Source organism: Cryptotermes secundus, unplaced genomic scaffold, assembly GCF_002891405.2.
Source record: "Cryptotermes secundus unplaced genomic scaffold, Csec_1.0 scaffold540, whole genome shotgun sequence".
In the NCBI taxonomy this organism is placed as follows: Eukaryota; Metazoa; Arthropoda; class Insecta; order Blattodea; family Kalotermitidae; genus Cryptotermes; species Cryptotermes secundus.
Genome location: NW_019742447.1, coordinates 439115 through 466890, shown reverse-complemented (window position 1 = coordinate 466890; position 27776 = coordinate 439115). Strand labels below are relative to the sequence as shown.

The 27776-nt window shown below is 37.4% G+C and overlaps 1 protein-coding gene across 1 annotated transcript in view; it reads left to right on the top strand.

The window, feature by feature from the left end:
- Positions 1 to 27776, top strand: part of LOC111873191 (probable ATP-dependent RNA helicase DHX35) — a gene marked incomplete at its 3' end in the record, with an annotated part of 88525 nt that overhangs the window by 40130 nt on the left and 20619 nt on the right. Inside the window, 2 exon segments of the mRNA XM_023867703.2 lie at positions 26409 to 26591; positions 26684 to 26824. Coding sequence (XP_023723471.1) covers positions 26409 to 26591; positions 26684 to 26824 — 324 coding nt within the window.

Sequence of the window (27776 nt, the reverse complement as noted above, 5' to 3'; positions counted from 1 at the left end):
TTAGTTTTGCAAGTTTTCTTTACTTATTTACACATTGGCCCCTTCATGGTTTCTTTCTTGGAGTGGTTAATACAGTGGCAAGCTACCTTTGCAGAAAGGAAGCTGCGAGACATTATGGATGCTGAAGTCTTAATGTAGTGTGTAATATGTACTCAGAACATTTTCATGCTCATCAAAGACCTCTCAAGAGATAAATTCATTCCCTGAACTTGATTTAAACATGTAAATCATTTTAAATAGATTATTAATATATACGCATCATTTATGTTTGTCCATCCTTGTCATAAGGAGCAGTGTCAGAGGTTTATTTTTTGTTTTCCCAAATACTTTGGTTTTGGCAAACAGCTGTACCAAAATTTTCCAGTCATGAGATGGAAGTAATTTATCTTTCTTTCTAAATATGATGGCTGAAACAATACACATTGTATAATTCTGGAACATATCATGTATGTGTTTTCAAATTAATGTAAGAAATAGCTATTCTGCATTAGTATACCTTTTGATGTTAAGAGAATGATGTTTCTTTATAGTGTTGAAATTATACTATGAAACTTATGTCCCCCCCCTCCAATACAGATTTAATTTACTTAAACATTATTTTAATGATTTCAATGTAAAACATAATTACATATTTGCAATATGTTTTTAGAATGAACATCAGTTTTGAGCCAAATTGTTGGAGTATTGCTAAGACCATCCTATGTGTGATATAGACTTAATTGTACAGTCAGTTTACTGGATAAAATAATGCAAATTTTCGGTTTTGTTGTCAGGTATCTTCCAGTTATACTTGTTTATCTTGCCAATATGTGATATTATCCATCAGATAAACCAGATATGAAGATGGTTTTTAATGCTCATGTCCAGTTCCTTGTGGTTATGGTATGACATAATTCTTGTAATTCAATGCAGCTGAGTAACAAACCATTTTTTTTCAGAATTACTATTATGTAGTGAAAAATATTTTTAAAAATCTGAATTGCATTGTCCTTACACTGTTTAGATAAAATCTTTTGAGACTGAGGTGTTATTAACCCAAATTTCCTAAGGATTTATGTACTGAATTTAAATGTAAAAATTATTGAAGTACTAAAAGTAGAATTATGTAAATGTCAGAGTTTCAAGTGGTTCCCTTTCTTTCTTGCCTTCCATGAGCGAGTTATTGTATATTGTATTTCAGCACTCAGGGTGTAAACTAGACTAGCATCACCTACTGGAGGATAAGGAATTTAATTTTCTGGGTCAGAAATCCATGTACAGTATATAATACAGCAAACTGATATTAGTATGAGTAGAATGGGATGACTTTTTTCAGGAGTCAAAATATTTGTGTGACATTTTATACGTTTTATTATGATAGATACAAATGTGTGATGTTGTGTATTTAGTTGTTAAATGATATAGTGCTGAATAGTAAATTTAATGTCAGTGGTTTTTCTGTCTTCTTTATGTTGTGTGTTTGTAGAAGTTCTAAGCAATTGTTTAAATTGTGATAAAGTCTGAAGTCTTTGGTTATCAGTACAGTCAAAATTTGGAAAGTAAATTACTCTATTTAGTATCATTTAGGTCCACAGTCTCATGTGTAACACGAATGTTCTATAAAACTTACTAAAAGCTATTTACTTTAAAGTTTTACACTACATGTTTTGACCAATGTGGTCATCATCAAGTGTTAAAAATTATGGATGGGGAAACTGCTGTCTTCTTTATCATTACTGAGGTTGTTAATATATAGTCCCCTCAATTTGAATATATATTTGAGGTGGTGGGTTGTGTTATGTTGGTGTCTGGTTTTCAAACTCATTTGAAAGCAAGACACTGTGGAACTAATTGATACCAAGCGAAAAGTGGAGCAGGATGCTACAATGTAATGTTAAAACACTCTATATTTTATACATCACATAATTTTATCATGGGGAGTTAGTCCATAAACTTCATATTGTTATAAATGTAGATTTATTTCCTTCATTGCAGACTGCTATGTACTAAGTCCTACATCAGACAGCTGTAACCTACTTAATATTGTCCATCAAACCATCACTGTCCTCAGTTGAAATCTTACGGATACAGTGAGGTTTTCTGCAGATGTGGTTACAGATCACTGAAGTTCCTTGCATCAAGTTGGCCACACTGAGAATCAGATTGCTAGCAAAACTGATAAACTTACAGTCTAAACACATTGCATATAAGACTTACATAGGTCACAGTATATTTTGTTGCCTTTCCATTGTTTTGCATATATTCCTGAAGCCTCTAACAAATTTACATTTATGAATTAAAGTTCTAAGGAAATACAGAACATTTCCTTGTTCATTTTTCATAAGTGAACAAAATTTACTATTAGCAGGATCTTGAAGCAGCAGGTGATGCACTGCTGTTATCTTATATGGGTTCAGTTTCCTGAGTTTTGTTCCGTTTTTGAAACCTTCATTTTCTTTGCAGGGTGTCAGAAATTTCAAAGAATTATGTTCAAGTCTAGCACTGATTTTGTGAGACTTACCTTCAGTTGGGCACTGTACATACTGATTCTGAATCTTATTCATTAATGATTCTGCCTTTTCATAATTCTTGAATAATTATTCGAGTAATATCTCAATATAGAAGTGAATGTGATAAAGTTTACACTGAAATCTGTTCCATATATTACTTTCAGAGGCTCTGTCCACATAGGTATTGTACATGAACATCCATTGTTTCAAGTGTAACTGATTTCATGTGGCATTTCAGTGTAGGAAATTGTATGAGTGAGTGAATTACTTCTTGTTGCACAGGTCAACAGTGACAGTATAAAAAATGAAAGCAGTATTGTACTTGTTAGATATGAATGGGTTGACCCGTAACACAGATGTTCACAGCTGCATTGTGTAGAAAACTCACTGTATTTGTTTTTGGCATCTTTGGAGTGTGCAGATAGTCAAGGAACAAGCAGAGTCATTCTCTTATTGGCACTTGTTACTGAAAACCATTAGTGAAAAAATAAAAACTGTTGACCAAGGAATATATGTACCATAATTAGTGACACAAGAATACATCTGTATGTTACTAAGAATTCTTGTGATGTGTGGTTGTGGACAACATTATATGACAGGTTTTTCAAATGACTGCATGATCCCTGGATGAGTAGATGCAAGATCAGGCTTTCTTTGTGTCTATAGAAAATGTAAATTTTTCCATTTGTTTTGACGAGAAACTGTCTAATTCTTGTGCCATGATAACAAGTAGAAAATAGGCATTAATGTATACTGGTATGTGAGCCAGATGTTAGTGTCAAACAGCAGTACATTCTCACTGTTCCAGAACTTTGTTCTTGACTAACGTAAAATGAAATTTAATTTCTGCAGTTAATCAATATATACAGCAGTCACTGCCGAGAGAAGCTGAAATCTCATATGTATGTCAGTCATTGGCTTTGACAACTTTGTTTCCTATGTGCTGTGTTGTGTTTATTATAGTTTTATTTTTTCATGCTGTAAAACAATATTATACATTTAAAAGTGTTTAGTTCCATGAAATAGTATACACATATATAGGTAAACTCTTTTGTGAGTGGTGACATAATGATAAACTGTTATAAAGCGAAGACTTGAACCTGAGCTTTCCATTTACTATATCTGGTGTTATCAATTAAATGATCATATGGTCTTTGTAAAGTGTAAGCCATTTTCCATTTTTTATTCTAAGTTGAAATATAGTTTTTTGTGAGCAGCGTTCTGTATAAATTCATAATTCATGCAAAACTAGCTGAATTCAGTAATATACATGGATGTTGATTAAGACAGAATATCGCAGTCATACTTGTTCCAGTAGCTGTCAAGCAGGACACATGAATGAATGAGTGTATATATAAGGGGAGGGCCTTCTTGGCCCTTGCACCGTGACCTACAGTGATGCTTCCCCTTTTGATTATATCCTCAGCAATCCTGCGCTTCAAATGAAGTGCAGGATTTTGTATGTGGGTGCATCAAAATAGTCACTTGGTTCCATAAAGTATTGACCCAAGTGGCTTAATCTTAAATATGCTAAGACCTCACATGCACACAGGATATGTGTGGCTGCTTCATTTCCTTCTTGACACCTCTCACAAGTGGGACTATCACTTAGTCCCAGTTTGAAGAGGTGTCCATTAAGGTGACAGTGTTCTGCCTTCCTTGTCTTGAGTTTAACTCTGGGCCACCATACTATGGCGCCATATGTAATTATGGGTCTTACAACCGCAGTGTATGTCCAATGCACTACATAGGGCTGCAGTTCCCAAGTTTTACCAGACATGCTTCTGCATGTTCAAAAAGCCTTATAGGCTTTATTGATGACCTTGTCCAGCTGCTTTTTCCATGTCAGTCCCTTGTTGAATACTAGATCAAGGTACTTGACATCGCTGGAGAGCTGGATTTTTTTATTGAAGAAGGTCAGTTCCTTAAGGCCCTTTATATTTCTCTTCCAGGTAAACGGTATAATTACCATCTTATTAGATTGATGGAAATACATGTTCTTTCACACCATCGTTGGACCGTGTACAGAGCTGTTTGAAGACACTCTAATACTGTCAAAAGGAATTTTCCTTTTATGAGGATTGCTATATCATCAGCATATCTCACTTTATAATACCCATCATCATTAAGTCCCCACAGGAGATCGTCAACGACCAGGCCCCACAGCAGAGGCGAGAGCGTGCCCCCCTGCGGACACCCCCAGGGTTTCTCCTGATAATGTAGCAGTTATGGTTCTGCTTTCCAGGATAGCATTGATCCACCTGCATATTGTAGGCTCTATGCCATGCTTTCCAGCAACCTGTTTGATTATATCAAATTAGGTTCTATTGAAAGCTCCCTCTATGTGAAGGAATGCTCCTAAGGCAATATTCTTGTGTTTGATCTCACTTTCTATGCTTGTTACCACATTTTGTAGTGTGGTTTTGGTAGATTTACCTGTTTGGTAGGCATGCTGGTTTCGGTGTAGAGGATATGTCCTCAATGCCCTGTCCCTGATATGCCTATCCACTATTTTCTCCATCATTTTCAAAAGGAAAGATGACAGGCTGATAAGCCTTAGCCTCAGTGTAATCAAGTTTCCTGGGCTTTGGGATGAGCGGCACCTTAACTTGCCTCTAGGCCATGGGGATAAAACCATATGCCATGCAGGCTCTATATATGTGGCATAGATGTGGAGCTAAGAGTTCCACCCCATGCTCCAAAAGTGCCGGTACAGTTCCATCTGTTCCCGCTGACTTAAATGGTCTAAAGGTGTTCAGTGCCCATCTGATTTTTGATTGGTTTATTATGACTTTTGCCAGGTTCCAGTCTGCCCTGTTCGTTCTGCTTTGGCAAGTGCCCAGGTTCTGCTGACCCTCTCCATCGTCTAAATTATCAATCAGTTTTGAATCAGGAAAGTGAACCCTGAATAATTCGTTCTGTGTCTCCCTTCCTGTTTGAGTGTACTGCCCTGTTGTATCCCAGAATTTCAGGGATACTCAGGTTAGCCGAGCGGTGAGCAATTCGATGTACGGGGGTGGGATTAAGTGAACAGACAATAAGCAATTGGATGTAACAGTGCTATATTGTAAGTGTAATGAAAGGTGGATGAAGTAGAATTAGGCTGGCACTTTAATTATTCCCTACAAGGGGTGAGGCCGCAGTCCTGCTCGTCTAGCCCTTGTGACAACTGGAATCCTACTCTGTGTCTTGCCTTCACCTCCAAACTGCGTTGTGCCCTTGTACCCCAGTCAGTTTGCGTTCTGTCCTTCACACATGTGGCAAGGGGACGAGGCCACACACACATTTGTTTAGTCTATGCATTGGTTGTGAGCCGTCCACAGCTTGGAAAGAATATTTAAGATGCCTAAGGAATACAAAATACAGTACACAATTATAAAAGTACTCTCACTTCCATATATGCAACAGTCCATTAGGCAGCTTAATCGTGCTGACCTTGTTGGTCGCCTGTTTTGCCATGATCCTCATGAGGATCGCTTGGCTATCCTTATTTCTTTGCTGTAACAGGTAAGGGATTCCTTGTAGGTGTCCCACTGCCCTGTTCTTTTAGCTGTATTAAACAGCCTTCTTGTTTTGGTTCTAAGCCCACTCAACTGTTTATTTCACCAAGGCACTCTTCTTGGTTCGAGAGTGGTCCTAGCCGGACAATTCCTATTAAAGAACGAGATAATAGCCCATTGCAACTGGTCAATGGACCGATCAACATCCTTTATTGTGCGTTTCACAAGACGGTCTCAAGATTTACCTTTAGGTCGTCTTTGTAAGACTCCCAATTGGTTCTCTTAGGATTCCTATAAGTAGCTTGATCTACTATAGTGTTGCTTATTTGAAAACATATATATCTGTGATCCGATAGGGATGGCTCATCAGATACATGCCAATTACTTATCAAGTTTCCTATTTTATTGGTCCCTAGTGTCAAGTCGATAACCTCCTGCCTACGAGTATTGCAAGCCACAAAGGTAGGCTTGTTACCTTGGTTTAGGCTATTAAGGTTTGAACTCACCAAATATTCCATGAGGCATTCTCCTCTTGGGTTGACGTCAGTGCTCCCCCACAGTGTGTGGTGCGCGTTGGCATCACACCCAATGATGAGCTACTTTTCCTGAGATGGCAATATTCAACGATGTCCCTCCCTTCTTTGGAAGGTGGTGGTTAATCCGAGTCATATGGAAGGTAGGCTGAAGTGACAGTGAGCTCATCACAGCCTCCGCCCAATATATATATCATCCTCACTGTTGTTATGTCTCTAGAACAAAACTCCAGCAAGGGTAAAGCATTAATATGATTATTAACATATGTGCATGATCTCACATTTTCCTGAGGTGCCACAGAGTAGACTGTTCCCCCTGAATTCGTTAAGCTTCTTATTTAGCCCTTATATATCCAAGGTTCCTGAACAAGTGCTATGTCTACTTTTCCTTCAGCAAGTTGTCGACATAAAATTGCCGTAGCAGCCTTGCTGTGGTGTAGGTTAATTTGAATTAATTTATATTGTGTGTATATGTCATGTGTGTTATGTGTTAATTCTGTAATGCTGGGAAAGGTGCCCTGCATACCTTCTTCCACAGCCCCTTTTATTTTATCAAACTCCCTGATTTGGTAAGATCGGGTTGACAAGAGGAGGGTTCACCAGAGCCTCTAGCCTCCTGCTGAAGCTTCTCTCATAGAGATCCCCTTGGAGGGGCATCCCTCCCCAGTTGAAGGTCCCCATGACCGGTTTTTAGTTTAGCTCCTTTCATTTCGGTCCAACAGCGCCCCACATTGGTGGAAGGCACAAACACAACGGGGTGCCCCGAGGGGATCACTCAAAACACTGGCCAATCACCACCCCATTGCCACGCAGCCCTCAGCACGACGCCTCACACCCCGGCCTAGGTGGTCTGGTCCTTTCGTGAATGAAACCCTCACAAGCCTCCAGGACCGAGAGTGCCTGCTCAAGGTGAGAGGGGCATCCCAGATGATCAATGGGAGTGCGAGAGTGTGACACCAGTCAGTCATGAGGCTTCGACCAGGGCAATCTGCATGAGAGAGTCGCCCCTGGGGGTGGGCTTCACTCCCACCCCTCCACATGGGCCAGTCAAACCATTTTAAAGTGTTGAGTCCTAAGGCTTGTGGCACTCCAGGGAGACAACTCAAATAGCCGAAGCCACCCCCATGGTATTGCTCTCCCACATTCGTCCCGGGTACTCCGTAGTGATACCCAAGAGTCATTATGCCATCATGTGGGAAGCCCAGGTCTCAATGCCATTGACCCCCATGGGAGCCCAGCCGCCAGCCCCGGTAGGTCATACTGAGACCATCGCTGCCCAGCAGGACCACGAGGAGGCGTCCCAACGCATCCCTGGTCCATGATGCGTCCCCACCAAAGACACAGCCACGGCTTGGTCAACCTCACTGAGGATGGCTACCACCACTACCACTACCACCTGCAACATGTGACCTATGACAGGTAACACAGGATCATATCGCTCATTGAATTTGATTGACATTTTCCTTTGTGTATTTCCATACATAATTCGCTGGTGTGCCTGGTATAGCGGCCACAGAGGCGGAGCAGGCTCCTGAAACCTATTATCTGAACAGCCACTAGAAAGTGACTCAAACCATTATTGACAAAAATCAATTTGTCGATGTGCTTAAATAAACACCATGCCATGAGGACGTATGTGGGGGGACGGGGGATGGTGGCATAGCTCCACCACTATTATCTTAGCATTTGATGGAGGTAAGTTTCATCCCTCAACTGCCCTACCCTTGGGAAAGAGCCCCTGGTACCCATTGGATTAAGAGGCTGTCTGAGCCCCCAAGCCAGTCTGGATGCTCTCTGCGTGATCCTGAAAGTGCAGAGGTCTCTGCTGGTTACTTCCACCAAAAATCTTCACTACTTGAAATTCCATTGGGAATCGCTCATTAATGGCTCCAAATCTGGTATCCACAGAGGAACCACCTCTTCCAAATATTCAACAAAATGGCTCAAGCAGGACACATTCTGTTTTTTTTTTATTTATTTATTTATTTATTGATCTCCCAAATTGGTGGTCAGGAATCATGTTGTTTTTGTTGAGGGGCGGTCTCAACCTTGCTAGAAGTAGTATTTCAGAAACTTTTGAGAGAACGGGTAATAGGCTGATGGGCCTGTACGATTTTGGGTCTTCTGGTGCTTTACCTGGTTTTGGGATTAGTATCACTTGAGCAACTTTCCATTGGTCTGGGAAGTAGCCAGTATGCAGGATTGCATTAAATATTTGTGTGATGTACCGAATTCCCTTTTCTGGGAGTTCTCTTAATACTTTCCCTGTGATCAAATCGTAACCTGGAGCTTTTTGGGGGTTTAAGTTACTGCTTATGATTTTTATTTCGTTGTTTTTAAAGGGCTTAAGGGGATATTCCAGCTGATAAGGTGATTCTAGGAATTGTTGTAATTCTTCCTCTTCATCTGGTTTGAGTTTTGTGGGGTGGGGTTGAAATACATGGACTAGATGCTCTGCGAAGATTTTTGCCTTTTCTTTGTTGTTTCTGGCTCACCATCCTTGTGGTGTTCTGATTGGCCGGTTGGTTTTTTGTGGCTTTCCAGAGTGAATATTTGGTAGCTTCGGTTGGTGTTAAATTTTTGAGATAGTCTTGTATCTCTTGGTTCTTGTTACTATTTAATAACTCTTTAAGTTGTAGTATTGCTCTATTAAGTAGCCTTTTGTTTTCTGGTGGTGTTCTTTGCCATTGCCTTAGGAGCTTCCTCTTTTCCGGGATTTTTTTCTTTATTATTATAAGATAGTCTTGTGTGATTTCTTTGTCGTGTCTTATTGTCGGTGATGATTTCCAGGCTGCTTCTTGGATTGCTTGATTGAACTGTTCTACTGCTTCTACAATGTTTTCTCCATTTTTGAGAGATACTTTTAGGTCAGGTTTGTCTCGACTAAACGTTTGAACTTATCCCAGTTGGTATATTTATTACTTAGTGTGGGCTACATTCTTTGAGCCCAATAGAATGTGTTTTTCTATGTTTTTTTTTATTTAGGCATAAAAGTTAACCATTTAACTTCCAAGTCCCTTCATAGAACTCTCTGTTAGAAATTCTAAGGCTGCCTAGGGATAAACGCAGTTGTGCAGAAAACCTCATAATATTTTCTCAAATGAACTTCAAATGACCACAGGTATAGGCCAGTAGAAGGCTTGTTCTTTCCCGAAACATGTCATACATTCTGTCTATTGACAAAACTGCTATACTGGTTAATTAAGAAGGAGATGATCTCTTTGACTGTGACAGTTCTAACCCAAGTACCCTAAACTGATCTGTTGGCTCGTGGCATGCAGTGGATTAAGAGGTGACTGTACAACTAAATTGTCATCACACAGCTTCATGTATCTCCTCATTGCCAACGGTTTTTGTCTTGTAGAGTTAGGCAGTATTTAGAAGTTCCATCATCCACAGTGTTGACATTTTGATCAAAATATATGCTTTACAGGGTTTTTGAGCCTAACCAGCAGCATTTACGTGTACATGCTTGTACAATTTCAGAACTTTGTTTAAAAAGGAGCTAACACATTATAACCCCAATGTCATATTTTAATCACTTACCTCTTCCTTTGAAGTTAAAAGCTTCAACATATTGGTGCTGTAATCAGAGTGACTATGAAGAAGGTGAGAGATTATGAGGTTTATGGAGAGCCTAATGTGGTCCTTCCTACCAGTTTTTAATGTACGAAGGTTAAGCATCAAAAGTTCTATGAATTTGTGTTTGCTGTACTTTTAATTTAACACAGAAGGTTTATGTACAGAAATTATAATCATTAAAGACAACCTATATTATCTAATTATTATTGTTTATGAATTTATGCCGTTTAATTTTCAAACCTAACTCCAGACGTTCAGTTGGATGCCACAAATATATTTGATTAACACATCAAGGAATGTTCATACATGCTTTTTTGATAAATCAGTGTTCCCAATTTCATACTTTTTTCTAATGTGGCTTTATATTGCTGAAACGATTAAGGAAAATGTCGTTGAGAACAGGTTTGAAATAAAATGATTGTTTCCTATGTCATTACAAGATTGAAATTTCATTAATTTTTTTTTTCTTTCAGTTTTAGACAATTATGAAAATTCTTTTTGATAAACTCTAGACAATGGAAGTGAATGTAAATCATTGAGATTGTGGAAATCGGCTGCTAAAATGACAGTAGATATGATCACTGGGTGAAAAAATACAAGGCGTGGTCATGCATGTGTGAGACAAACACTGGAGCAGCGCACTGAACAACAGAAGAAACTGGTAGAACAGATATCCCCAAGTTAACCATGAGTTTAACTGAACAAAGAAAGCATATTTCTGGCAATATAGCTGACCTGTTTGTACTATAAATAAATAAATTATAACATTGCAGTCAGTATAACAACTGGGTATGGGCTGGACAACCGAGGGGTTGGAGTTTGAGTCCCAGTAGGGTCAAGAATTTTCTCTTCTCCATGTTGTCCAGACCGGTTCTGGGGCTCACCCAGCCTCCTTTCCAATGGTTACTGGGGCTATTTCCCTGGGGGTAGAGTGGCTGGGGCTTGAAGCTTACTTCTAACTAGTGGCAAGGCCAAGAAGATTTGGATCTATACATTACTCCCCCATGCTCCTTTATGGCATAGTGCTTAATTAGTTAAGCACAGGGAGAACTTTATCTTTTTTTTACCTTAGTGGTTCATTAAACACAAGTCATGATATGTATCTTTAATTGATGACACCTTAAAGGCCTTTAGTCCTGAATTCTTTTGTGGGATACAGGCATACATAGTCTTATTCTGTTTTTTATGCCTTGATCACTTACGTTTCATGAGTACTCATATAATATTGTCACATATAGTGGGGTACGCATGACAAAAATAATGGGTTCTGGATGGGATGATTGAATTTATTGGCACTTCGGTTACAACCTCTCTTAATTACAATTAATACAGCGCTGTCGCTGATTTACACACTTTCCAGTTCACCGTTACACACGCACTAGGATTCTCTGTTTCCACTAGTCATCTCCTGACAACGGATCTCAATGCAGTCTCATTGTGACTACATCTTCTACTCACACACACACACACACACAAACACAAAGTCTTCACAGGCCAACCTCTTGCACTCTTCTGTACTCCTCAAGCTTACTACTTCAGCTTCAGAATTCTGCTCACTTAACATAGTTGCAGCACGGTCACACATCACAGATAACATGTTACGCGATTGCTACCCAGAAAGTTCATTGTGCACTGGCTGAACCTGCAGAAAATACGTCATGTGACTATTAAGCACTGTTGTGATGTGATATCATTGCACATGCATAAGCTGCACAGACACAAAACACTGCTGCTGTATTTTTGTGTGACGTCACTGTTTACCAATCTGTTGCTTAGAAAGAGGTTGCATGCCCCCATTGTTCTATTGCGTGTGTGTACTACTTAACAACAGCTGTTTCTGTGGCTCAGCTGTTCTTGCATGGAGCAAATATACCACAACACCTTTTCCAGTCACAATTTTGTAATAGAGAAAACAGAATTTGTTTTCAGTTTTATGAAGGCATGCCTGAATTGAAGATGCAGCTTCACTATTGATAAACAGTACATGAGAGATAACATCATGTGCCTTGTAGATTAATGTTTGTGTCAGATCCCACACTGTAATGAACTGTGCAGTCAGTCAGTAAAAGGGAGGTTGTAAGTTTGATTCTTTGCCTAACTAACATTTTCTCTTTTCTGTATAGGTTATCCTTCATAATTTAAAGTCTTGTTTGCACATAGTATTTTAGTACTTAGATGTGTTACAGTTCAGTGATTCTAGCGCACTGTTACTGCATTGGTATGAAGACTGGATGAAACTTATGAATCTATAAGGGTTTCATTATTCATGCCACATCACTGCTGTGTTCGTGCATTTGTGATATTTGCTGTTTGTCTTAAAATCTGAAACCACTGATCTTCAAATTATTATTCACATAGTATTTCATGTTCCAGAAGAATTATATTTATATCTTTAATAAGAAATTAAACAATTTTGCAGTTCTTTCAGAAGTTTATTCTTTTTTAAATTAACATTTTGAGCTTTTTATGCGTACCATAGTGTTCAGACTACTTTGTACTGCATTAATTAAGGCAGTGGCACACTGCAATGCAAAGAATATTATGTTCCTGATGGAGTTTGCAGCTAGCGTTCTAATTTTTATACCGGTAGTGACCTGGAGGCAAACTGAGCCTACTGAAAAATGTCAGAAATAATTTGTGCTAGTGAAATTGCCTCTTTTCTCTGTTAAGCAGCCATGTGACTTGCTGTTCACTCTCTTTTGCTCTATGTTCAGAATCTTTCCTGTGGCTGTAGTGATTAACACAATGTGACTTGTACAGCAGCTATTGAAGGTGTCCTATTCAGATACAAATTGTGACATTGCAAGTTATTCATTGACAGTAGCTGAGGTTCCTTTGATTTTGGTTTCCAGTCATTAAAAATTAGTTAATATGGTTTATTAATATAAACTAGTGCTTCAACTTTAGTATGGTTTCTTAATATAAACTAAAGCTGCATCTTTCCTGTCATATGGAACATAGTCTATACAGCGTTCACTGAATTATTTGTGATGTATGCTAGGCATTGCTTTACAGAAAGTGACTGTAACTGTTTCTTTTTCAGTCCATTGTTCAGTGGATTGCAGAATATTGTTTCTAATGCTTCAAGCAGTTTTACTGTTAGCACATGCTATGGATAGCATTTGTTATCAGCAAGAGACCAAATTACATTCCACTTGCCCTTGCTAGTATACATTTTCTTCCAGTATTATTACCCATATGGCATTCAGCCTAAAAAGAGACTGCACCACAGCCTTTGCAATGAACTCTGTATTTTCAAATTATTATTCTTGACATTGTGTAAGATTTGAGAAAATACCCTTTAAGTTTTTTTTTTTTTTATTTTATTAAATGGCTTGGTTGCTATCACATCTTAGCTTTAAAATAACTCTACTTGTTTGCCACTACCTTCACAGGTTTTGATATAACATGACATTAATTTCATCGTTTCCTGTTCATTATCTATATCATTATCCTGTTCTATATCTGAGGCAGATGCCTCTATGGATTTTTTTGGAACTATAAATAAATGAATGAATGAATGATTAACTAATCATCTAGAATCTGAGAGTGTATTCTGGGCTATTGACAGCATCATTAAATAAACCATAATTATATAAATACATTAATTAATAGTTGATAACCAGAGAAACTTTGACATGTAACATTTATATCTGACATCTGGGAAAAACTATTTCTCATTGCAGTGGTAGTGATAGATGATCATACAGGGGTCTAGAGGTAACATCCTGAACTCATATTCAGGAAGTGCTCAGTCTGACTCTTGGCCAGGGCACTGGGTATACTGACAGATTTCTTATGGTTTTCTGCAATCCCTCTAGGCAGATGTCAGAGTAGTACCTCAATAAGGTCACAACTGCTCCCTTCTAAATCCTTTCAAATTCATCATTTGTCTGACACTATACAGTATTGATATGGAAAACACTGTTACAGAGCCCATGAAAAAATAGTAGATAGAATATATATTGAAGAATATTATATAGAAACAGACACAGGTGATTGTGCAGTGCTTGACTGTGGATGTGTTAGTAATAAGCAGAGATAAGGGGGAATTTATCTTGGCTCAGCCATAAAGGAAACTTATGTGAGAGAGTGCTGAATAGTCCTGTGTGTAAACCACTTGCATCTTTGTGATATAATAAAGTACAGAATGAACAGTAATGGTAGTTGACATGTGTGCAAATGAACACTGGTCTCAAGGCACTACTGATTAGCTTTTGGCTCCAGGTTACTCTGAGAAAGTTATAAACTCTACTCTGATGTAATAGAAGAGAAGGCAATCAGATTCTCACATGGAGAATGTTAACAATCAAAATACAGTATACTTATTGACTGTAGTTGGGTTTTGTTTTGTGATATTTTATATCATAAAATACATATTTATAGTCGTCATTGTATAATAGGTGTTAGTCTCCTCATTGTCATAATCATCATAGGTGTGTTATAAGACAAAGAAAATGCAGTTAATGAAAACAAATACAGTATGTTCACACCAAAGGATTAAAGAATACAATGTTTTCTGCTGTAATTTGTATACAGTTTTAATTTTGCTGGTCACGTGAAGTAGGAAGGCATTAAACTTTTCAGATCTACTTGTAAGTCAAGAAATGGTACTAATATAGTATGTGATGCATACATTGTGTCACTCTTTTGACTCTTAAATACATTATCTTTGCCTGTTTTACTTTGTTCAAACTGACAAGTGCCTTGTCTGCATGGAGCTCAAGTTGTCAGTTCAAAATATTTTATGTTCTTCTTAGTTTGTGTTGCTCATGAGATAAACTGTAAAGTTGAGAATTTTGGAATTCATTCAGTTTTCTTGTTTGAATTCTGTAGACCAGGCATAAAGATACATATTATTGTATTTACTTTTGTGTTTACTGTTGATGCCATATTCATACATAAAACTGTGCTGATAAAGGAAAAACAAATATGGACATGGTTGTAGTTTCAGTGTTGAAAGTGGTAATTGGTGATGGAATGCCACTTATAAAAAAGTGTAAGACAAATTTTTATTTGGGTTTAGTATAAGTATTATCTGCATGAAAAGTACAGCCAGTGGATTCAAGGAATACACCATTTTACATGACTAGTTTTTGGGAGTGAATTGAATTATAAAGAGAAACAGTTACTGCTGTGTGACTTACAACAAGTTTTCTCTGAAGTATGTAAATATGATATAACCTCTGCAAAATCTGTATGGTTGACACTGATAAATCACATATCTCATTGAATTAAGCCTTGGATGAAATGGTAGATTTTGTATTACTCTATATTTCATTCACTTGGGTTTCTATGACATGTCTACTACAGACTAAAACCAAAGCATATTTGAGAATTTTTAAGATACTGCAATTTACATTTCTGATATTACTACCTGATCCTTGGCAGCAGTACATTGCCTTAGATTTTGTGGCAGGTGGAGAGTATAGGTATTTGTATTTATTGATTACTGTTGTTTTTATAAGAAGGATTCTGAGCCATCACACTTCTAAGGAATTAATAGGTATGAAGGTCCATCAAGTGCAACAATTTAATATTTAATAAAACCTTTACATGTTTGAAGTTCACTACATGTCCCATCGACCACCATGGCCCTCTGGAACACACAGCCACAACATTACAGGTGGATGTATGGCTAGCCACGCAAGAGATTTCATATACCAACAGTGAGAAAATATGGCTGCCACTGGATTCACACACCCAGACAATAATAATTTTTAATTAAATAATTGTACTGATATTTTCTATCATTTTAAACTATCTTGATTTTTAATGGAGGAAAATCCCCTTTAAACATGTTTTTATTGTGCATGTAAAGTGTTTCCTTTGTAGTGTTGGCCAGTATTCGCCAAAACATATGAAGGCTTTGTTAAATATTAAATTGTTGCACTTGATGGACCTTGATACTTATTAATTAATTGATTCATACCTGTAGTGCAGTGCATTTAATTTCTTGCTAGGCAATTACTCATGTGTCGTACTTACAAGAGCCATGCCTTAAATTAATAATGGTGAGTTGAAACCTTGAAAGTAAAGTACATTATGAGGTATGACAACTACTCTTTTTTTTTTGTGGGGGGGAAGAAATTTGGAGAGGAACATCCAAACAGTGCTGTGTATTTTGTTATTTAAAAAAGCATGTAAAATGGATAGCCAGCTCCATAGTGATTACCTCTTCCCTTCTCAGAAATGGAACTAGGAAAGAGCGTGATATACAAAATGAAAATTTGAGAGCCACGTTATGAATCCCTATATGTTTTGCTTTTCATCACCAAAAACTGGTGGCAATATACGGCAGTGAAATCCCACCATTCTTTTAGGAACACTCAGTATTATTCCCTACAGTGTTTTCATTCTTTCTGACAGGTGAGGGATATGTTAGCAGGATTGTACCACAGCTCATACTACAGGCAGATCTGTGAATGTGTGAAGATAGAACACAGATCCATGATTTGTAAAGTTGTAGGTTGCAAAATCTTAACCTGATACATTTTTTTTCCAGTAGAAAAATCTAAATAATTCACAGAGGCAAGGAATTTGAAGTAAACATTCAGCATACCATAGTTGTAATTACAGTAACTGGACTAAACACATTTTGAAATTGTTTTAAGAGGACTGACTTTTTCAGTACTGCTTGCACGTGTAAGTTATATGTGAGCATAAATTTTCAGCATATATAATACTGTACATATTAAATTCAGATACCTGATAGTTGTCAGTGACAGAGTGTCTTTACCATTATTAATCAAAGACATTCTGTGCAGAAGTGCTTTTGGCATGTAACTGAAATCAGTTACAAATATTCCTGGAGTTATTTCTTGTTCTCTGTAGGCAAATATAGCCCTGGTATGAATATAGAAATATGAAACTGTCTCTCATAGAAGTCCCTTGTCATTTTACAAATAAATGCATATATTATAATCAAAGTAATAAGATTATGGTGGATGTTTTTAATTTAGTGATAATTCATTTGCATTTTTTGTCTGTCTATAATGCAACGATCTCGATATAGATTTAGATGACACTAATCCACATTTAACTCACTAAAATGATTGTTAAAATGTTCAAAATTTGATTAAAAAACAATATATATATATATATATATATGTTTGTGTGTTAGATGCTTCATGTTTCGGCCTCATATGACCATCTTAAGGCAATAAATTTGTCTTATTTTCTAAGAATCCACTGCATTGTGCACTTTGTCAATAGTACTCGTAATGTACTTTGTCGTTATTTTAATTTTTCTGTTAATAGGATGTCTGTTCTTGCTATCTTTGTATTGTGGTCACTCTGTGGCCCATTCAGTGTACTGCTTTCTTGGTGGACACAGATACACATGACAATGGAGTGGCACACTCATTGGAGCACAGAATAGTCACAGTGCAGAAATAGGAAGGACAGACATCCTATAACACCAAAATTAAAATAATGACAATGTATGTTAAAAGTACTATTGACAAAGTGCCAAGTGTAGTGGATTCCTTAAAAAATAAGAAAACTTGTGTTCTCTGAAGATGGCCCCCTGAGGCCGAAACATATAGTGCCTAACAAAGAATGTATATATATTTCAATTAAATTTTAAACATTTTAACGAGCATTTATGAGTTAAATGTGGATTAGTATCATTTAAATCTGTGTTGAGATTGTTGCATCTTAGATGGACAAAAATTGCAAATGATACTTCAGTTCAACAGGATGTTGAAATATAATATTAGGGATACTTTTTTTAAGCTTTCATATTTATTATGGAATCATGAGTCTTATTGCCCAAACTTCTTGTATGTTTTATGACAGTGGTATAGTTAGCCATAATGATTATAGCAGTGGTATAAAGTTTGCCATGATTCTGTCACCATTGACTATAGCTGTCAGTTTTGGCATGCTTGAATTACTGCCAGTATCAGAAGAATTTATATGCAGTTAATCAAGCATGTTTATTATTGTAAGATTTGAGGCTTTCACTGCGGTGACTATGAAGAAAGCAGTCTTCTGGGATTGATACATGGTGCCAAATCCCAGAAGACTGCTTTCTTCATGTTTATTATTAATGTATATTGTGATTTTCATCACACAAAATCCAAGTTTTTGAATAGTGCATGATTTTGTTAAACATAAACTGGACATGGCATTCAGAACAGTTGTATTTACCTGAATCTGTTACCAACAACATTAAACAGTGAGATATGCATGATAATATATTATATATATTGTATTTCTGAATATTATTAACAAATAAAATATTGGAATACAGAATATGTTGTTTTTCCTTAAAGTGCAACAAACAGCCACCTTGTGATGACATGATTAGTGCTTGATCTCAAAATTGATTTTCTTTATAACTGTGAAACGATTTTAAACAGTTCTGTGAGCATTTACAAATATTGTGCTTGTGTAAAGGTTTGATTACAGTGAAATATCATGGGCTGCATGTATATTTGTGTTCCACAATACCTGATACTTCACAACCCTCCTACATGTGCATCCCACTTTCACTGTTAAAGTAAGGCCCTTATAAGTTTTATGAATCTCTTATACTTATTTTTTAAAAATCCAAACAGAAACAATAATTTAATGTAATGAAGTAGTATTTACCATTCTTAACTTTTCAATTTAATGTTCTTTTATTTGTTTTTGGAGTTTAGATTAATTTTTACTATATTTTGTAAAAATGTGCGTATAAATATATATTTGACATTGAAATTACAATTAAAAATATAAATAATTCATATATGAAGACTCCTAAACCAGACATTCTTTCCAAGAAAAGCTTATATTGCATTTCCTGACAGTTTCATGGTAATGTAGCCATTCAAGACATACTATTTGAATGCAAGAATGAACTATGGTTTTTCAAATTACCACTTGAAAATGCATATCATTTGAAAGTCATGGAATCTAATAACGTGAATATGGTACAGTATACTCCAGGCATATAAAGTAAAATGTACCTTGTATTTAGGCTGCATATCACTAAGTGATGAATTACTGAGAACAGCGTTCACCCTGTGAATGAAATATTGAATGCTGTATTCTGTTATTTGTGTATTTATGCCATATTCTCGTGAATGGTCCTCTGATCACCTTTTCATATCTCCAGATGTTTACTTTACCAGGTTTATGCAGAACATTAATTTTCAGTATTTGTATGATTCACAAATCACCAGTATAGTTATATATGGAAGGACTTCTCTAAAATAAATTGAACATTTTTCTTAGTTACTTTTCTTTGTTTTTGTGTTGCTCTGTATAAGTGGGAATAAAAAGAAATGAATTCATGTAGTCCATTGTGTTATAACGTTTTTCTGTGTACAGGCAAGCCTCCACTTATGACCTCCCTACATTTGTGACCATTTTTTTCACGCCAGATTTATGTTGAAACCCCCCCCCCCCGCACTGTATCTCATATTTAAAACTTCATGCAATGGACTACCCACACCATCTCAAAATTAAGGCGTGCTGCATTAGTCAGACTCACCAGTGTGTTGTTGTTTTCATCTTATCACTCCTTACTTCAAAATGTAGTTATACTATTTCTGTGCTTTTAATGGCATGTTTTGTTGACTGCCATTCCTGATGAAAGAAAAAGTAATACCCAGAGTGCAAGATGAAGCAAGAAATTCAGAAAAACCATTAACTAACTAACTGCATGGAGCTGAGCCTTCTTGAGAAGCTGCCAATTGTGCAGCTACTCAAGACCTACTCAGCATTTTATGGAACCCAAAGGTTATCACCACGTTCACAAGAGCTCACGACTGTTCCCTATCCTGAGCCAGATGGATTCAGTCCATACCAACCCATCATAGCTCTCTTAAGATCCATTTTAATATTGTCCACTCACTCACTTCTTGGTTCTGCTAGTGGTGTCTTTCCTTCTGGATTTCCCATAAATATTCTGTATGTATTCCTCTTTGCCCCCATTCATGCTACATACCATGCCCATCTCATCCTCCTTGACATGATCATTCTAATTATATTTGGCAAAGAGTGCGAGTTATGTAGTCCCTCATTCAGAAAAGCCATTACTTTGGAAATTAAATATGAAGTTTTGAAACTTCACATTTCAGGCATGAAGGGACATGAACTGGCTAACATATTTGAGTTGGCTCATTCATCTGTGAGTATAATTTGGAAGGAGAAGGCTAAGTATTTTAAGGAAGTGAAAAATTTACTTCAACACTTAAGAACGTTTAAACTTGCTGCAGGGAAGTTCTCTAAGAAAAGAACAAGATGTTTTTAGTGCAATCTTCTTTGGATTCCTGTTTTAAGAAGCCAATGCCAGTCGAGTCTGGTGAGAAAAGCCCTGATTTCCAATCAACCAACCAATTTTCCTAAATCTAGCCCCCCAGATGACCCAGTTACAGTTGCAGCTCCTCCTCTTTTTGTTCAATAATCCTCCTCTTCCACAAAGTACAAATTATGTAATAGGAAGTAACTGAACTTTTATATGAATTTTTGAAGTGTATTTTGATTGATTGATTTTGTATTGAATGTGTCTCCATTTATTAATAAGGCATGCAGTTAGTGTTTTGCTAAGTTTTCTTCCATTTTTTTTTATTTGGTGTTAATAATTATAGGGTATCAAATGAGCTTCCAGGAATGGAAGTGCTGTTTGTTATGTTATGCTTATGGGAAATATGGATTTAACTTATGACAGCTCTCCAGGATCCAGTTAGGTCTTAAATGTGGGTGTTGCCTGTATTTTATATTTAATAATAAGTTATAACAGGAAAAAGAAAATGGACTGCACTGTAGGACTTAATTTCTATGGACTAAGAAAGTAAGCTTTCTGAGTTCTGCTTTGAACTTGTTGAAGAATGAAGTAACTGAAATAAAAGTAAATTATTGTATGATATTGTGACAAATTGTGCCATATCTAGGAAACAAATAGGTAAACATGATCCAACCAGCTCGTATCTAACAACAGAAGGACATCCATTGCTAGGTAAACACATCTCACAGCAATAGGATGTCTATTGCTAGACAATGCATGGGTGGACATGCCTGACAGAAATACAGGATATCTGTTGCTGAGCAATTGATGTGTTTTGTGTATGTAGATGTGTGCCGAACCCACATAAGAGGCCGAAGGTTTATAACAGAGGATTCAAAACACTGCAATGTATGAGGCTAGCAGACCATGTGACCCTCAGTTTCAACAATAAATTGTCTACAGCTGCAGTGTTCGTGAACATTGAAAAAGCCTTTGACACCACATGGCACTCTGGCTTGCTATATAAGTTGTCAAAATTTGAATTTTCAACCAACGTGATCAAGCTTATTGGCTCTTTTCTCTTACAACAAAAATTCAGTGTTTCAGTGGAAGGTGAAATGTCTACACCAAGGGAAATGCAAGCAGGGATGCCACAAGGTTCAGTCCTGTCCCCTACTCTTTTCAGTATGTACATAAATGATACCCCCAAACAAATGGCGTTCATTTAGCTCTCTTTGCAGACAATACCTGTCTGTATGTGACAGATTGCAAAGAGGGTTTTGTTGTTAGGAAACTCCAGCACAGTCTCAGCTCAGTGGAGACCTGGCATGAGTGCTGGAAGATCAGAATTAATGAAGATAAGATTCACGGGATCTACTTTTCTCATAGTCATCCACCTATGTTCTCATCTTACACTGAATTGAAGACATATCCCATTTATAAAAAGCACAAAATGTGTGGAATGGGCTGCCATTGTAAATGTTGTGTAAGAAAAAGTCAGTTACTGTGAAGCTTTCCATGGAAAGCCACTCTTTAGTGCCCTGTACAGCACTTATACAATAACTTTAGATGAGTTAAAGGCCCAGCTCAAGGCGAGCACCCAAGCAGACCATACTAATTCACCAAAAGCCATAGGGCAATGAACAATGCAGGAGGGTTGTTTCCAAGAAGTACAGAGGTAGAAGCGGTACACTACTGACAAAGCTGATGGAACATCAGAGAGAGAAGTAGTACAGAACAAAACGTTGACTGCCTTAAACATTCCCCTGAAGGAGAGCATTACCAAAGTCATCACAAGAGGCATAGTGGATTTCCAATCTGTCAAATCCCACTTTGACACCAATAATCTGTCCTATTACACGTTCTACCCCAATTCTGAAAAACTCAAGAAGGCAGTGATACACCACCTGCCACACAACACCCTTGCAGAAGACATATCTGATGGGCTGGTGAGCCTTGATTTTGACGTTATTAGTGTCAAGCATGTGGCAGCCTCCTGTCAGTCACCTCCTGAGGGATCAAAAACCATAAACCTCCCTCTTTTCCTAATAACCTTGCCAAGGACGGCAAAATCTCAAGAAAGTTTCCAACTGCCAAGCCTCTGCCACATTGCAATCAGGGTAGAGGCATATAGAGCTCAGAATGGTCTTACACAATGCCATAACTGCCAGCAGTTTGGCCATGTCTGGGCAGACTGCAAGCAACTTCCCTGCTGCTGGTGGTGTGGGGGTAGAGACCTGCACAAGGAGTGCCCTGAGAAAGGGAATACATCTTCCACCCCAATATGCTGCAACTGCCGGTTAGTGGAAGGAGAAAAACCCCTCCTACCAATTATCAGGGCTGCAGACATGCAAAGGAGGAGATGTAGAAATAGAAGTCACAAGGATATCCAGGACTACAACGGGAAGGGTGTTCCCTTCCAACCTCACCACTCCAAGCAAATCCTTTGCAGTGGTGCTCTGAGGTAGGATAGAGGAACAGCAGCAGCCTCAGACACATCAGGTGGCAGTGGCAGCTCCAGCCACAATAGAACCCAAGGTTCCTGTGGCTTTACTCCAACATGAACACCAGACAACAGGCCAGTCAGTTCAGGCCTCTAATGTAAACAGTTTGCCTCTGGACAAAATGTTGAAAGTTATAGTAACGGTAGTACAGCAGATTATGATAGAGTTTAATGGTGCTGTGTTAGAGGAGGCTAAAATATTGGCCATTGCAAAAATTGTCTTAAATCTCATGGAGCCAAATGGCCACTAGAATTCATAGGCTTGATATGCTGTACTGAGCCTGGACTGACAGAAGCCTTGTATATATTGTATTTATATGAAATGTTCTTGACCAAAAGTCCTGGATGGGAAGCCAAATTGTCATATTCTGCCCAAAAATTAGATCATTTTGATTGGATGTGCTGCTGAAAGGCTCCAAAACTTGAATGCATAATTTTTATTTTTACTCCTAATTTTGGAGGAAAGATTCATAATGGATAATTCCTTTCATCTCACCAAAGCAGATCAGCATAGTTTGACTTTTGAATTTGACATTTGCATTTTTTGGTTGTTGCTGTCAGGTACTGGACTTTTCTACTGAATACTTTGCATTTTAGTTCTGAGTTGAAATTGAAGACTCAAATGTCACCACAAACTTACAGAAGTTTGAGTTCTGCATGAAAGGCTTGAATAAATTTCTTTTGTTCTCATTTGTTTGCAAAAAATATTGTTTCAAGAAAACACTTCATGCTACGCTAAATTCAACTGATTCACAACTACTGTTTGTTACAAAAGTGCAGCATGATGTAACCAAGTGATCTAACATATGCCAACTCACAAATGTTGCTGCACAAAAGCATGTTTTGTTATTTGATTGCCAGACTTGTACATGGAGATGGTTGACAGCAGTGCTTGAATTAAATTATTGTTTATTGAACCGGTAATTTCTGGAAATGTAACACCTTTAAATGTAAAAGAGAGTGAACCTGCTGCAGAAAAGTGTATGTATTATCTAATATCTAACAGTTTATGATCATAGATTTGTCACCAGACAGGACTTCTCACCCTTTCAGCTTCATCAGTGTGGTACATGGGATGTTTGTTGTGAACCTAGGACTGATCTAACGAATTTTGGTTAATATACAACTCTTGCTATATATATATATATATACTCAAAAGTTAATGCTGTTACACTGTCTTAGTGACAGATAGAGATCATTAGATTTTATTGAGGTTCTGGTTCATCTCATTTTTCAGTTTCTAGTACTACTTAATATTCCTCATTGATATTATTGTATGCTCTTTCAAAACCTTAACAGTTTCGCTTACCTAACAATTTACAGGCATAATCTCCATACTCCATTATCACTTAAGCAGGCTGGATCACAAATTTTGAGAGCATGCATAAGGGCAGAGAGCCAAGGAAAACATACAAACCTAAGAGAGAGGAAATAACATGAGAATGCAGGACATTTTTCTCTTNGCAAGGCATGCAGTGAACTAGTTTAACGTAAATCGAATAAGCACCTGAAGATGGAACTTTTGTGCCGAAACATGTAGTGCGAGAGAGAGGAGTGAGATAGACGAGTGTATGCACTGGAAGACGGTTGAAATAAATCATGGACTTAAATCAGTGCAACAGGACGCTAAAATATAACATTTTTAATTGGAAAGCCTGATGAGAGAACTTTGGAGACCTAAGTGTAGAAAGAAGGTTAATATTAAATTGGGTGGAGGGTGGAACAGGATTAAAGTTGCTGAGGGTAGGATCCAGTAGTGAGCTGTTGTGAGCATGATGATAAACCTGGGGTTTCCATAAATTGTGGGGAATTTCATGACCAGTTTAGTGAATATCAGCTTCTTAGGAAGTACTTTCCTCTGTGGAGTGGTTAGTATAAGAACTTCCGTTTAACTTCTTTACAGGCTAGTCGACCATACATGAAAGGGTTGTGAATGTAATTAGAAACCAGTGTCCAAATAATATTTAGAAACGCCATCACAGTAACATGACAATTTAGATTGTATCTCACCAACAATATTGCTTTAATTAGTTGGAGTGTACTATGTATGGTGTAACATAAAATCCTGTGTCCTTTTTATTTTGTTCATGGACCTGTTAAACCAGTAAAGAGGTCTGTTTCTGTTTTATATAGTTTGCTTAGCATTTGCAAACATGAGTTCAGAGTGGAAAGCCATTGAACATGACCTGCTCCTATGTTCATGCTGTATTTCCACAACTTATTTTATTAGAGTTGCTGCTATTTAAATTATTGTTTTATACATTGTTTTATTGTGAGAGTAACTGGAAAGCATTCTGTAACTTTGTATCAGTGTCACATTTATTCTGCAGATATTCATAACATCTTCAACATCTATCCCTTTTTGTATATTATCACGTGTAGGGTTGTATGCATGATGCAAATAATGGGTTTTAGTTTGGATGATTGGATTTATTAGCAGCTTGGTTACAAGTTCTCTTAATCACACTTAAATACAGAACTATCGCTGACTTACACAGTTTCCAGTTCACCCTTGCACATGCACTAAGACTCTTAGTTTCCACTAGTTGTCTCCTAGCAATGAATCTCAACACAGAAATTAGCACTTCAAATCACTATGAAGTCTTTTTGCTAGTTCGTCTCCAGCCACTCGAGAACCTCAGAATTAGAAATCCTTCTGGACTCACTCCTCCAGCTTATGATTGACCTGCGACTGCTCTTGAACTACTTCTGTCACTGCATTCACTTCTCTTATAAGCACTTTGCACAGACCTCATGGAAAACAGTGTTTCTATTGTTGATGATGTCACTGCTTATGCAGAAGTGTGTTTATTATTGAGACCATGCTTAGAAATGGGTTTTATAACTCCATTGTTCCACTGTGGCTGGGCACGGATGGCATAGAAAACACAGCCCCATCTATTGTTGCGTTTTGGACCATGTTTACAGAACTGTTGCCTTGCAACGCGGTGATCAAATCTGTTACAGTATTATCATATCACAAGTTGCCTTTACTAAGTTATTATTACGTTAGAGGTGGTGCAGGGTCTTTTGAAGTATCATTTTTTCCTTAAAACAACTAGATGGATATCAGATATTTGTAAATTATATATATTAAGAATGTAGCACAACATACACATTTTAAAAATAAAGTATAATTCTTGTTAAAACCTATGTTTCATTTTGTTTTGTGGTAAAAAGTAAAAAAAGGTAAAGCTATACTTGTAACAGGCCCAGAAGGCCTATAGTGTTGTGTGACATCAAGGCTCCTGCATTTTCTTTAGGCAGTCAGATCACAAGTGGCAATAAGGTTGTCAGACTTATGCGCCAACTGCCCTTTACTCTCCAGGAAGATTCCTGATAATCATTTCTGTTAGAGGCTGAATCAATCCCAGTGCCATTGTGTGGCTGGAAGGATTAGGTAAATTGAAAAAATCCACCTCATTTGGACTCAAACCTGGGACCTTCCAGCTTGTAGCATAGTGCCTCAACCAACTATGCTCCTGTGTGCCCCCGTTTATTTGGTGGTGGTCATATGAAATCAGGATAATTAATATATGTGGTAGCTAACAATGAACAATAAAGTCATTATTCCATTGGTTGCAGTATTTGCTGGAAGCTGGATGGGGTGGTGATGGGAAAGTTATAGGCATAACAGAGTCGAGACGTGTAGCAGCTACTACTTTGGCTACAAGGGTTGCAGAGGAAAAAGGATCTTTGTTGGGTCAGGTTGTTGGCTACAGCATTCGCTTTGATGATCGCTTTGATCGAGAGCACACCAGGATAAAGGTGAGGTTCATTCTTTGTTTCCATTTAAAGCGAAAGTTACTTGTCTGTATGTTTTAAGTTTCATCGTTTTATTAAAAATTTGTTTATTACAGTACATGACTGAGGGAATTTTACTGAGAGAGATGATGGCAGATCCACTTCTTAGGAGTTATTGTGTTATTATGCTGGATGAAGTACACGAGAGAACACTCTATACTGATATTGTGATGGGATTGCTCAAGAAAATATTAAGAGTAAGTTCCATTATTATTAACAGTAGCAGATTATTTAACCATGTAGTACATTGAGGATGAATTCTTCTATATAATCCCTTGCCTGGCTATGTCAAAACATCCTACTCAGCATCCTGTTCTCAAACACCCGCAGTCTGTATTCTTCCTTTAATGTCAGAGACCATGTTTTACACTCATACAAAACTACAGGCAAAATTAAAGGTTTGTGTATTCTAATTTTTACATTTTTAAACAGCAGGCCAGAAGACACAATGTTCTGAAAACTACAGGCAAAATTAAAGTTTTGTATATTCCAATTTTTACATTTTTAGACAGCAGACAAAAAGACGTAATGTTCTGAAGTGAATGATAACAGTCATTACCCGAATTTAATCTGCTTGTGATGTCCTTATAATTCAGATTCTGATTTCTTATTGTCCTTCCAAGTATCTGGACTTTGCTACATTTTCAAAGGATATGTTAGCTAGCTTTAGGTTATCATCTTGCCATATGTTCTAGTGATGAGACATCAGTATATACTTTGTTTTGTCTGTGTTTACTTCTATACCAGCCTCTGAACTAGAGCCAATTAGGACTTCTGTGTTTTCAGCCTACTTTCCTTATTCTGAAAAAACAGAAGGAGGCTTATGATATCACTTTGCTGTCTATATGTCTGTCTGTGTGTCTGTATGTCCATCTATGTAACCCCCCTTAATTTTTTCGTCTTGTCTGTGGTCTGTGTTGTATCAAAGGAAAATAGGTGATTAGTTCTTTATGGAACTTCTTGACCTCTATGACAGATATCTCCCAATAGATTTACAGCAGAGACCAGAAGCTTATGTATCCCTTTCAGTTACAGTCCTAACTGGTTTTCTTGGACCTTTCTAATGGCGAATTCTGGAGGAAAGTTGAAAAGCCATGGTGATAAAGTATCCCCTAATTTTAGAGCATTTTGAATAGTAAATGTACTAGA